Below are 13938 nucleotides of genomic sequence, written 5' to 3'. Positions count from 1 at the left end.
CACCCCCAGCAGGGAGGGAGCTGCGGGCACCCAGCATCCAGCACATGCTGTCCCACAGCCTTTAGTGTGAGCTCCACAACCTGGAGATGCAAACTGGTACGTTTGGTCAACTGGTGTTGCTTATCTATGTTAGTTGTCTAGTCTAGGGGTCACTTGGAGCACCTATTTGGGGAAAGAGACCCACATTTTGGGCTCTTGAGCTGACCCAAAGCAGCAAAAGCATCTTTGTTCTCAGGGGAGAAGGGAGCAGGGCAGGCAGGATGCGCCGTGACCGTCGCACTGCCACAGCTGTAATGCCGTGCACTTTGATAAGCACTTGTGCGAGTCACGCTCTTCTAAGCGACAGCAAGGGCTGCCTTTTCCTCCGCAGCCTCAAGGAAACCCAACTGCCCACGTCAGCAAAGTCTGCTCGGAGTCCCTAGGTAAGAACCGGCCAGACGGAGGGCCAGCACGAGGTCTGGAGGGAGCAACCCTTCTGGAGTCTGAAACACATCCTGCTCTTTAATCAACAACAGCCACCAATACCTCATCCCAGTCCATTTGGGGCCAATATTGTCATTATTTGCAAGGTCGTACAGTGAACCAAGAACAGAATCGGGATCCTCCTCTGATGCTAGATCCTCTCTCCCAACAGAGCTGGCAATTGACTTTGGCTTGGTTGCAAGTATTCGTTCATAAAAGCAAAATATTAGCGTCAATCTAGGACTTTTATAACTGCCTGCTTTCGGGCTTTCTGGGCTGGACACCCACAGGAGTGAGTGGAGATGCGTTTCAATTAACCTGCTGGCAGTGAGGCGTCCCACCGGCACCGTCTGTGAGCTGTGATGGAGGAAACTGTGCCAACAGCTGGGTACCTGCCCATGGCAAACCCCAGGCACAGCGAGTGCCAGGCAGGCAACCTCGAAGCTCCAGTCTCTGCTGGGACAGTCAAGCCAAATCCAGCTGCCTCCTGGCTCTGAGAGAGGAACCTGGAGAAGAGCTGGGGTCAGGTGGGAACCAGGGGGGCTGCCACCCACAGTCTACAGCTCCCGAGTGCCTCCTGCTCATCCTCAGCCACGCACGGAGGGAGCTCAAGGAGACACTTCATTCCGCTATCAAAGCAAACCGGTTCCCAGCTCTCTCCGCAGCCACAGCTGAGCGCAGCCTGACGACGAGGGTTGTGCAGAATGGGATTGAAGAACCTTGTTTAGACCAACAGATCTCTCTCTCCTGCTGACGCTCGAGGGGAGCGTGGGGGTGCACAGGCTGTGTGCTCGGCTCAGTGGGCTGTTTCAGCCAGGGCTTAGCACAGCTATGGAGCCGCCGGGCTCCTCTGCACGCTCTTCATGGAACCCAAACCCAAAACTTCCTCCGGGCAGGAACCCAGCAGTAAGGGAGGAGGTGTGCACTGTGCCCCTCCGCTAGGTTTCTAGGGGGAAAACTCCTATAACTGCTAGATTTTGGTCTTAATTGTTTGTCTCTCTGCTCTGCATTTGTAAAAAGCCCACTTTGTCCAGCGTTTAACACTGCTTAACGATTTCTTCAACCTGGGGCTGCAGTAGCCGCTACTTATTTGCATTAAGGGAGTTTGGGCACAGCTTTCTATAGAGAGCACTTCTCAGTGGTGCCTCCTGCCAGCGCACTGCGATGGTTTTGGAAGTGTTTTGGGGCAACGTTCTTGGAGTGCAAAACCCAAAAGCTAAGTCCGTGCCCCTGCACATCGTACCTGCCAGGGTGCTGTAGCCCCCAGTCACTGAGCAGCTTGCCTTGTACCTTGTCTTTTCCAGCACACAGCCAGCACCCGATTAATTCCTCCTTCTGCCTTGGTAAAAGCTGTTGGTGGGGAGGTGTTGCCAGGTGATGCAGGGCGGGCTGTTCACAGCCCTCAGCCCACGAGCACAGGTGTTCTCCCTCTCTCTGGTCGACCCACTCAGCGGTGTGGGGATGGACCGAGTTCTGGGGGCAGGCTGTCCTTGGGCACCCCCATCCTCCCGTGATGAGGGCACCAGGCAGGCAGGCTGAACACGGCTGGGGTTAGTACATGCTGTAGGGTGCCCTCCCAGGGCATGCTCACGGGGTTTTTTCTTACACAAAGCTACTTCTTGGTATTCACAAATCCTCGGGTTGCTCTGGCCATAATGCTCAACCCCTGTTGGATTTAAAGGATGTGAGATGCTCCTCAGTCTCCACCTCCTTCTGTGGTTGGGAGGTGACGTCCCACTGCTCCTTTCCTTGCACATGCACACACTGAGCCCGGCCCAAACCCTTCTACCCTTAGAGCTTTGCTTTTTGTTGGTGAAGGTGCAAAACACAGAGCTTGGGGTGGAGAGTCTGTCTCCTAAGGTGGAATGGCAGCGTAACCCTCGTTATTCCGAGAGTTTTATCATCCTTATTTGCATTAACAGACCTTAAAGATCTAGGTGAGAAAGACGCTTCACTTACTAGCAGCTGCAGACGCTGTGGCTTGATAAATATGTAGTTTAAATAGGTAATGAAAAAAAGTCCAAGCAGTAAAGCCAAGCCGGAGGTTTAACACCTTTCCTTCCCCAGCCCCTACCCCCGGGCACACCGGGCAGAGCTCTGGTCCCAGGGGACTCGGCAGGAGAGCGCTGCACCGCCGGGGAAAGGCTCACTGGTGGCACCCAGGTAGGTGCCAGCCCTGGGGACACGGGCACGCCGGTCCTCCGGTCTGGTCCCAAACGCTCGCCCTCGGTACAATTTGCAGCGCGTTTTTACCGGGGCTGTGCCAGACACTTGTTTCACGGGCAGAGACCGGCCGAGTGGGAAGCGCCGGTTGCAAGGAACGCTTTTGCACCCCCATCTTCCGTAGAATCGGTATCTTTCAAAGGAAGGCGGACAAAAACGCTGCGTGGGAGCGGCGGTGGAGCGGGGAGCGGTGTCCTGCCATCGCCACCTCGTGGGCCCCGCCCGCAACAGCCGCGTGCCCGACACGGGCGGGTTTGGGGGCGCCCGGACCCGCGGCGGGCACAGGCAGCCCCGCAGCCCCAGGGACCCGCCGGCCGGGGACGGGCGACAAGCCCCGAGGCACGTTCCCTTCCCGCATCCGAGGCGTTTCCTCCCTGCCCGGTGCCGGCTGCCTTCGCCTGGGGACCAGCAGCGCTGTTCGCCGCGCGTTTCACACGGGCACCCCCGGTTCTACCACGCGACAGGACAGAGGAGCGTCTCTGCCCCTGGCAGGCAGTAAAATCCTCTGTGATGGGTAAAACGGAGAAACTGAGAGGTTTCAAACGGAAAGAGGGTAGATTTAGATTAGAGATTGTGAAGAAATTCTTGGCTGGGAGGGCGCTGAGCCCCTGGCCCAGGTTGCCCAGAGAAGCTGTGGCTGCCCCATCCCTGGAGGGGTTCAAGGCCAGGTTGGACGGGGCTTGGAGCAGCCTGGGAGGTGTCCCTGCCCAGGGCAGGGGGTGGCATTGGATGATCTTTAGGGTGACTTCCAACCTGAACCATTCTCTGATTCTCCGTCCTCAGCATTGTGTTACAGAGCAGGAATTCGTCTTCCTCTCCCGAACATTGAGTGATAGGAGCGTGGCCCTTCCGTGGCCCGGAACGAGGATGCTCAGCCCCGGCTGGCAGCTCCACTGCCTTGTTGCTGCTGGCGCCCTGCATCCGTCAAGATGCGGGACTAACCCCACAAGCTGTGGCTGAGCGCCAATGTTTGGTTTGTATAATTCTCTAAATGTTAAAAAAACCCCAAACCGTTGCCCACACAAGGTGGAGCAGCCATATTGGCCTTTCACGGTGCAGAAACGTGGCGGTGCTGGTTTACGATTTCCCTCATTTCAGCCACGCGTGCCAGGGCAGGAGAAGGGGTAGGCATCCCAGCTTCACTCTTGCTTGGATTTTATGCCAGAGCAGGGTCACGACTGGGTGCAGGAGGGGAAGCTGCAGCACAGAAGTGGGTGCGTGGGGCAGTTTCCGAGTTCAGTGAATGCTGTGCACGCCCTGCTGTGTACTGTGTGTCACAGGATGGTCCTCACTTCAGGCAAAAGGGGCTATTGCTACAGCGGCCTGTTCGCCGCTCAAGTGCCGTCCTTGCGGGACCCAAAATATTCAAAGGGGAAAAAAAAGATCCAAACATGCAACCGCTGTCTGACCTCACTGCCCCTTGCAATAGGGAAATGTATGAAACATTCTTTGGTTGTTGAATAATTCCTCCTTTAAAATAGCAAAGGAACTAGGTAGGATTTGCATAGCCTGATAAGATTTAGCACAACCCGATAAGATTTAGCTCCTGCTTCCCACAGATTCTTCTGCTGAAACACTAGGACTTCTCCTGCATTGTACGCAGCCCGTGACATAAACCAAGAAACTTACCCAGATGTGCTGGCACTAGAAGGGCCTTTTAGCAGCTGTCTCCTGCTCCTTGGTATAGAAAGCAAACACGCAAATCTTCCAGGACTCGTCTAGGGCTCTTGTGGAGTATCAATCGGCCAGGAAAAGCACAAAACCAACGCTGAGATTCAAGGGGGAGTCAGGCTTGTCCAGCAACTGCAGGTGAACCACAGGGTCGTTGCCACAGCTGCAGGTCTGCTGGCCTTCACGTGTGGCTGCCCTGGCCCGGCCCCAGCTGAGTCCCTCCCTGTCCCCTCGCTCGCGCACTGGGAACTTTCAAAAGAAGCGTTTCCCAGGTCCTGCTGCCTTTGCTCCTGCCTCGGGAGCTCATCGGCTGGGCTCAGTCTGAAACTGCTGGTGCTCAGGGACGAGGAGTTGTCCCGGTGACAGAGTTCATCTCGGCGTCCAGTCAAAGCTGGCCTCTGCTGCTTGCAAAGGGCTGATCCCCAGTATGACCAAACTACTGTCTTTTTCCTCCTCCTCCTGGGGCTTTTTTTTCTTCCTAGCCTTGTTACTGCTTTGCTTTGTGCTTCTTGGTGATGTCAGTTCTGTGTTTAAGCTGTTGCTGTGTCACCACAGCCATTTTGCTCCAGTTTCTCTCTCTGCTGCCTTTTCTCCCCCGGCTCAGCAGCGCTCTCAGCACTCACACGCTCAGGTGGTCACGGTGACCACAGCTCGTCATTTGCCTCTTACTGGGAAATTTGGCCTTGGATCGCAGGCTTCAGCGTCAGCGACCCAGTCTCTGCTGAGATTTTGAAGGGCGCAGAAGGAGAGGAGGCAGACTGCTTGCAGAACGGGAAGCTTCTGGCTTGACGGGGGAGGGACTACTGTCCCAGCCGTGTCTTTCAAGAGACACGTGCCCAGTTTGGGCCAAGGCAAAGGCAGAGCTGTGTTCAGGTGAGTGTCCTGCAGACAGAAGATCTCCTTTTCCAGGGAGGATTTTCCCCTGGGCTATGGGAGGAGGAAACACTGAGGCCATGCCCTGATGGCTGGAGAACGCAGCGCCATGCTGCCCTTATCATTTTAGCTGGTCGCTTGAGGTCTGGATCCTGTTCTCATCAGCATCATGGGAAAAGCTCCTGTGAATTTCAGTGGGAATTTAATCATCTGTTTCACTGATCAACTCCAACTTTTTTTAGACCAGCATCTCTTGTGGTAGGAAAAATATGGACTTTTCACCACCTGAAACAACTGCCTGGGAGCTGTTTCTTCCCACCCTGGCTCAAAGCAGGGTAATATTCTATGGCTATAAGGACATGCTTCTTGCACTTCAAAGTCACTGTGGACAGGGTTTTTACTTGTTATTCCACTTAATTTTTCTGACTTTGAAATGATTATGGGGTCTCCTCTGAATGCTTTATGGGGTAACAAAAGTCCAGAAGACCAGGGCTCTTTCCAGCTGAATAAATAGAAGATATTTTCATAAATCTTCAGACTATCGGAACATCAACACCACTATCCTACATGGGTTGTTATGACTTTGTATTTGCAGAGTCAGATGTTGAAGCTTAGACTTGTGCTTCCAGCCTTGTCTTCTATTAAGCTGGAAACTTCAAGTAACCCCACAGAGGGTACTTCAGTTAAACAAACTCCCAGAGCCCTACTTGAGGTTCTCTGTAGCCAGCCAGGGTGAAGATTACATTGCTTTGATCACCTCCATTTCCTCGACTGGGAATCCCATCCTTTGACAAGGGATTAATGTCAGGGCTTTACCTCCTCTCTGCTGCTTACGATCTTAACACACGTGGATGACAGGATAGAAAGTGAAACTATTATTTTTTCTTCAGGAGTCCTAGTTTTCTGGCCAATGGTTTTCCCTCTCCCCCAGCACGTCCCAGTACTTGGTGAAGTTTTCCCTCTCGTGTGTGCTATACCAAAGAGCGTACACCTCAGCAGGCAAGTGTGCTACCTTGGCAGCACGTGTAACACTGCTGCCGCTACAGGTTGGAGCAGAGATGGGGCATGGAGAACCCTCTGATGAGGAGGTTCAGCAGCCACGCAGGTGACCAAAAAGCTGCGGGTGGCAAGCTGGATGGCAAACGTGAGCCAGGCCATGGGAATTCATAGAAATGATCCAAGTTCCGCACTCAGGGTGTGCCCGACCCCTGCAGCACAGAGCAGCTGGTTGTTGTACACGTGCGTGGCAAGAACATCCAGAGCTGCAACTGTTGGCGGTAACAGCCTTCCTCCCCTGGAACGTGTTTCAGAGCACGAACCTACCTCTGCCTCGTACCCGAGTGGGAGAGGTGTCTCCCGGGGCTGCTGCTTTGCTGTCCACCTCTCAAGCTTTTGGTGCTGGCTGCTCTCACAAGTGGGCGATGGCTGCTCTGACCTCGTTTGTCAACTTCTATGATTCTATAAAGCAAGTAGCACCACGCAGGAATATGGAGACAAGAGTGAGAGAAAGTGCTCCCCATGAAAGAGCTGGAGGAAGCAGCCTTTAAATGAGCCTTTCACACCTATGGCTGTAAGAAGAACTTGTGTGATGAGTTGGCCATGCCCTCTGCTGATTTTTCTTCTCCTTCTTCACGAAGCTCTGCTCAGGAAAGGTCAGCTCTCTCTCTGTGGCGCTGGTCACTCGCAGTGCCTCCGTACTGTCTGGCACACATTGGTTACTCTGTCTCTAAAGCATGGACATCGAGTAGATTTCATAAATTTCATAGCAGAAATCACATTTTCAGTGGGAACACAGATGTCTCGTGTGACCTTCAACAAATCAGAGGTGTTCATCTACCTCCATACTAGGTCCATGCCTTGGGCAGCCAAAGCTCAAACTCAACAGGTGAGAAAGAGACAGGAGAGAACCCACAAAACTGTCTGGAAAACGGGAACAGACATTTTCGGTGATTTTGGACACGACCAACAAAATCGGCTCAGAGGTACGTTCTTGGCTCACGTGCAGCTCCACATAAAAAGGCTCCTCAGCTCTCGGGCAGCCAACAGCCAGCAACCGGCTCGCTTTGGCCTTTTCACAACCGGGCTGTGTCCTCATTCTCAGCGCGGACTTGCATTTCTGCCCGCTGGTTATCTGCTGTTCTTCAAACCCACAGCTGGGGGAAGTGCCTGTGGAGATGGTGTTTTTCTTTCTAAATCAGCAAGATTTTTTTTCGTTCTTCACAGTTTGCAAGTTGTTTGTAGCCAAAACTCACATGTCCCTGTTCGATTTGTTTTCCATCTACTTTATAGCTTTACTCACAAGCTTAAAAAAAAATGAATTCAGATAACAAAACCAAAGTATTCTGCTGCAGTTCATTATTTGGGCTAAAACACCTTCCCGTATGTTTGTTTGCCCGTGGGAGGAGATGGTAAGTCAGAACCTCTGTGATCTTCCTGATCGGGGAGGCAGAAATGGAAAGAATTAGAAACACGGAGCAGCTTTTCATAGAATCATAGAATCATAGAATCATAGGGTTGGAAGGGACCTCTGGAGATCATCTAGTCCAACCCCCCTGCCAGAGCAGGGTCACCTAGAGCAGGTTACACAGGAACATGTCCAGGCGGGTTTTGAATGTCTCCAGAGTTGGAGACTCCACCACCTCTCTGGGCAGCCTGTTCCAGTGCTCTGTCACCCTCAGGGTAAAGAAGTTCCTCCTCATGTTTAGGTGGAACTTCCTATGTTCAAGTTTGTGCCCATTGCCTCTTGTCCTGTCCCCGGGCACCACTGAAAAGAGCCTGGCCCCATCCTCCTGACACCCACCCTTTAAGTATTTATAAGCATTGATAAGGTCACCCCTCAGCCGTCTTTTTTCCAGACTGAAGAGACCCAAATCCCTCAGCCTTTCCTCATAAGAGAGGTGTTCCAGTCCCCCAATCATCTTTGTAGCCCTCTGCTGCACCCTTTCCAGCAGTTCCCTGTCCCTCTTGAACCGGGGAGCCCAGAACTGGACACAGTACTCCAGGTGCGGCCTCACCAAGGCAGAGTAGAGGGGGAGGATGACCTCCCTCGACCTGCTGGCCACGCTCTTCTTGATGCATCCCAGGATGCCATTGGCCTTCTTGGCCACAAGGGCACATTGCTGACTCATGGTCATCCTGTTGTCCACCAGGACTCCCAGGTCTCTTTCCACCGAGCTGCTCTCCAGCAGGTCAGCCCCCAACCTGTACTGGTGCATGGGGTTGTTCCTTCCCAGGTGCAGCACCCTACACTTGCCCTTGTTGAACTTCATAAGGTTTCTCTCTGCCCAGATCTCCAACCTGTCCAGGTCTCTCTGTATGGCGGCACAGCCTTCCGGTGTGTCAGCCACCCCACCCAGCTTGGTGTCATCAGCAAACTTGCTGAGGGCGCACTCTATCCCCTCATCCAGGTCATTGATGAATATGTTGAAGAGGACTGGACCCAGTACTGACCCCTGGGGAACACCACTCGTCACTGGTCTCCAACTAGACTCTGTGCCCCTAATCACAACCCTCTGAGCTCTATCTTTCAACCAGTTTTCTATCCACCCCACTGTCCATTCATCTAACCCACACTTCCTAAGCTTCCCTATGAGGATGCTGTGGGAGACCGTGTCAAACGCCTTGCTTAAGTCAAGGTAGACCACATCTACCGCCCTCCCCTCATCTATCCATCTAGTCATGCCATCGTAGAAGGCTATCAGATTAGTCAGACATGATTTCCCCTTGGTGAATCCATGCTGAGTACTTCTGATAGCTTTCCTTTCCTCCACATGCCTTGAGATGACACCCAGAACGAGCTGTTCCATCATCTTTCCAGGGATGGAGGTGAGGCTGACCGGCCTGTAGTTCCCCGGCTCCTCCTTCTTGCCTTTCTTGAAGACTGGAGTGACATTGGCTTTCCTCCAGTCCCCAGGCACCTCGCCTGTTCTCCAGGACTTTTCAAAGATGATGGAGAGCGGCCCAGCAATGACTTCTGCCAGCTCCCTCAGCACTCTCGGGTGCATCCCATCAGGGCCCATGGACTTGTGAATATCTAGATGATCTAATTGGTCCCTCACTCGCTCCTCCTCAACCCAAGGGAAGTCGTCTTCTTTCCCTGTTACTTTATTCAATGCCTGGGACTCCTGAGGGCTGGGCCGAGCAGAAAAGACCGAAGCAAAGAAGGCATTCAGTAACTCTGCCTTCTCCACATCCTCCGTCACCATGACTCCTGCCTCATTCAGCAGTGGGCCTACAACTTCTCTGGTCTTCCTTTTGCTTCCAATATACTTGTAGAAGCTCTTTTTGTTGTGCTTAAAACAAGCACAAATCAGCACAGCTCCCTTGTTTTCTGTAGAGCCTTCCTGCTTTTGCCAGCTTAAGAGCCACGTCCAGGTTGTCACCGGTGCGCTTCTGATGAGGTGTTCAGGCAGTAATCCCACGGCAATCAAACAGGCAACAGCTCCTCAGCCTATCTATAAACATAAGCGCTCCTGGGAAAAAAAGAGTTATCTCTGTATTTCCATCTTATTCCAGCATTCCCCAAATACACGTAACTTCAGAAGCAGCCCTAATACGCACAACAAAACCCAAGCGAGTGAAGATACAAAAGCGTGTTGTCATTCTGGAGTGAGTAGTTCCCGGTGTACAGAGGACCACTTTCCAGTGCTTTAGTCAAGGCATGAATCTTGAATAACACAAGTGATGGATGATGCACCCGTTACTTTTGCTTCCTCTCCACTCCTGAATTGTCCAGGGGGGAAAAAAAAAAAAAAAAAAAAAAAGGGAAGTTCATTTACAGCAATCGCGGGTTACCTTACGAAGGGGGTGGGTCATCCAGCCTTTTCCAGGCAAGGGGAAAAACTCGGAAGAGTAAGGAATTAGTTCCCAAATGGGCCCCCATTGGAAAGCTGGGAGGGAATGGAAAGAGGAGAGGAGACCGCAAGGTGGGGAAAACAAAGAAATCCTTACATAGATACCTATTTTTAAAAAATATTTATTTATAGCGTGTAGCATAACTGACCAGACAAATCCAGTGGCATTAAGAACAAAAAAAGGTAATTATACTGAATGATACAAATTGGCAAAATGAGTTCTGTGGAGTAGAGGAGATCTGTAAATCAAATCCAGAGTAGAGGGGTAAATCTACGTGGTAACCAAGTACAGAGGCAGCAGAGGATACACGGACAGGAGGACCTGAACAAAATCCAGAGAAATTAAATGGAACAGAAGAGTTTCCGTTGATTCTAATGGACTAAGATTTCATTTTCATTCTGCAATTCTGTCATAAATAATTTGCCATGATCAAAGTGACATAGCAAAACCAGATGCACAGTGTCCAAGCATGAAACCAGGACCCATTTTGTGAAATGGTGAAAATAATGCATCAGAGTCCGTCAGCTGGGCTCGTATACGTGGCCTACAATTGTTCTGCACTGGCATTTTGAGACTCTTTTCACGATAACATTAAAAAAAAGTGCCCTTACCAAATAGACTCAAAATCTTGAAGCACCATGACATTAATTTCTTTAGCATGAATCGTGTTCCCCATGACCTCGGCTTCTTGTTTCCCAGTTTCCATCAGTAAGAAGTGGAAGATGAAACACGTGTAACTTCAGGAATGACAAATCTGATGTTAACGCAGGACACGTGTTCAGTCCCACTGTGACAATCTGTTCCCGCTTCTTTCTGTGCTTTGGGTGTCTATCTCCAGTACCTCGTGGTTTACGTTCAGAATTTTTAGGTCTCATCGCTCTGGTTGGCCGTGACAGCAGCACCCCGGAAGGGCCTCCCACGGCCTGCTTTCCTTCCACCCCCTCACTGCACTGTGACGTACTGGTTCGGTTGTTTACTGTGCTTAGACTTAATCTTCACCTTCAGGACATTATTTTCTTCTATATTCTTCTGTACTCGCCCAAAATTTGCCTCAACTTTTTACGTTTGAATATATTTGTCTGTCTTTTACTCTTCCTTTAAGACCCTCGTTTCACATCGATTTAAAACAACAGGTCTTGTAATCAGGTTGGATACTGCGCTCCAACGTTTTTCCTAGGCAAAGCTCCAATCGAGTTAATTGGCTTCAGTGGGAGACTTGTCCGAGCAGGAAGGGCAGGATTTGGCCTCAACGAGACTATAAATTCCAGTTTAAAACTCAGTAGTTGTTCAGAGGCTCGCTCCTGTGACAACATCGCTCTTTGTTTCCTTTGCTGAATTCCTCTCCTAGTCATAGCAGGAAAGCTTTCTGGCACCAAAACCAAATGACAATACCCTGGCCATCTCCCAAACCCCCGTTATGTCTTGTAGGAAGCATCCTTGTCTCCACTGCTCTCAAAGGGAGTGTAAAGCCTCCAAGACGTCGGGTTTCTACATTTTGTTAGGAAAAGCCAGTTCTTTTCATGTAGGCAATAAACAGGCCCCGATAAGCAACCGTGACCCTGCCAAGCTCACCAGTTGCTTTAGGTGATGTAATAAGTACTTACACTTCCAATAAACCCACGCTGCAGTATTTAAGGTATTCTCCACAGCGATGTAAGGACGCACGCTGCTCTACAGCAACTACTGAGGGAATTCTGCCCACTCAGCCCCAGCAGCACTACTTCAGGAGTCCAGTCCCACCACTGTACGCTTCCCATCCCGCTCAGAAGCTGTAGGCTGTACTCCTTTCTCGGTGTAATTCTCCTTGTAGTAAAACGCAACCATTCGGGATATTACAAGGTCCAAAATATAGATAAAAATTAAGCACATCCTAGTTCAACAGACCGTATGTAGGTATTTTCATGCTACCAGCCTGGGTAACAAAGTACTCCTACGGTTTCTTGTAACTGCACAGAAAACACTTCACTCTTCATATCTGAGATCCCAAACATTTCCCATTCTTCCACTGAATTATATCCCCCTTTGCCAAGAAAATCTTGAGAAAACAAGTCAGCCATATAGTGCTTCCCGTGTGTTGCCGAGTTCCTGCCCGAGCAGCCTTAAGGGGAAAAGAGCCTTTCCCAACCAAAGGCTCTGCACTGAGGCTGTTTTAGCAGCAGTCCCCCGGTCTCTATCGAGCTACTGGATTTAGTTCACCAGATGATCTCAGCTACTGTAGAACCACGCGGAGAGCCTCTCACCCCTAAAACTTATGACACAAATCATTTATGACCTTTCGAGCTAAATGCATCTGGAAATGAGACTGGTACCACCCTGTTTAGAAGGCCTGGGCTCTCCTCGGAAAGCCCCAGGACTGGAAACGCTGCTGCACTCTGTACTGCTGTTAGAACAACAATGCAAACGCAGGGTAGAGGCACTTTTGGTAAGAGGAGCTGACAAAACATCCACTGTTCCTCCACTTCTTGCAGCATAAACAACGGTATGTGGCCTAAGTCACATACTCACAGGCAAGTTTGGCTCCAGCTGATGTTATTCCCAATTTTCAAGAAGAGCAGAGATGGAAATACAGATCCTGACGTCAAATGACTACACGGCCCTGGGGATGTGACATTCCTTGCTAGCCCCATGCTCCCCCGCTGCCCAGCTACCTGCAGTGAACACGCACAGGAACCACAAACCAGAATTTAGCAGACTGGCTCCTGAGCAGCCAGTCATCCAGTGCCGCTGCGTGAGACAAGCTCACGAGAAGGGAATGGATGAGAGGTATTTTTAATCTCCTGGGCTGTAGGTGTGTCAGGAGCAGGAGGTGTTCAGCAGTTTTGAAGACAAAAAAAAAGGGCAAAAGAACTTGTGAGAAGACCCAATTTTCACTCACTATCTTCCCTCCCCACTGCATCTTCTCTTCTAACACTGGGCCAAAATGACTGAGATGAAAGATATTTGTGAAACCTGGTGCTCAATGGGGAACTGGGGCTGAGTTTTGCTATTGTAAAAGTGACTTTTTTGATAGGTAAATCTTAAAACACAGTATTTGAGCTATCATACAGCATATTTTGGAGAAAGACTATACTTCTGCAGTGAAGTGGGCTCTTCACAAGCAAATAATTCGACTTCCTCCAAGTTAGCTTTCACTGGCCTCCAGGAAATGAGATCTAACCCACAAAAAATAGCCATTTTGATGAGGGTTTAAACTGACAAGTAAAGACTAAAATGCCAGTCACTGCACACCATCGTCAAGTTTTTCCCACATTGAGTAATTTTGGTTCCTAATGGAGTTCACACCACCTACCTACCTACCTACCACAAGACATCTGTGAATTAAACTGCCTGGTGAAATCTACCTTGTATCGGAATGAAAACCAACGTTAGAATCAATAGGACGCTAAAAGATCTGATGCTCTTGAGCTTTGACCTTGTTGAGCACTGTCAGAGTGGAACAGTCAGTGTGTCCAAACACACCTTTCCAAACACTTAGCAACGATTCAGAAAGTGGGTCATTAACACATTTTGTCAAGTTATGCAGCTTTTCCCTCCCCTCTAAACTGGGCTTTTTTCCAGGTCCAGTAGCCAACAATAAATCAATCACAGTCTCTCATAAGCCTTTTGACTTAAATTCTATCCTGTAGGTTGGGTTAAAAACAGAGCAGAAATCCCTGCAGGAGGTAAGGCAGGAGGGAGCTAGTGGTGACTGCTGTTCAGGAGATGTTTGCTTGACCCACAGCCGTTCTTGTTGCCATTTTTTGTGGACTCCTCTTCATTATCTGTAACAGAATCTTCCTCCTCTTCATCGCTCCGGTCATCTTTCAAGTCCTAGGGAAAAGAAAGCGCCATGAGCATATTCTATACTTACAGTGT

At 50.5% G+C, this 13938-nt stretch overlaps 1 protein-coding gene across 2 annotated transcripts in view; it reads right to left on the bottom strand.

Annotated features, from left to right (window-relative positions):
• Window positions 1-9691: 9691 nt before the first annotated feature.
• Window positions 9692-13938, bottom strand: part of CERS3 (ceramide synthase 3) — a 50205-nt gene continuing 45958 nt past the window's right edge. For both annotated transcript variants that reach the window (XM_074600056.1, XM_074600057.1), the window contains exon 11: window positions 9692-13893. In XM_074600056.1, coding sequence (XP_074456157.1) covers window positions 13762-13893 — 132 coding nt within the window. In that variant the 3' untranslated portion in view covers window positions 9692-13761. The remainder of the gene's footprint in view (window positions 13894-13938) is intronic.

This window comes from Larus michahellis, chromosome 9, assembly GCF_964199755.1.
Source record: "Larus michahellis chromosome 9, bLarMic1.1, whole genome shotgun sequence".
In the NCBI taxonomy this organism is placed as follows: Eukaryota; Metazoa; Chordata; class Aves; order Charadriiformes; family Laridae; genus Larus; species Larus michahellis.
Note: the sequence above shows the minus strand (reverse complement) of the source record. Positions and strands in the feature narration are given on the sequence as shown.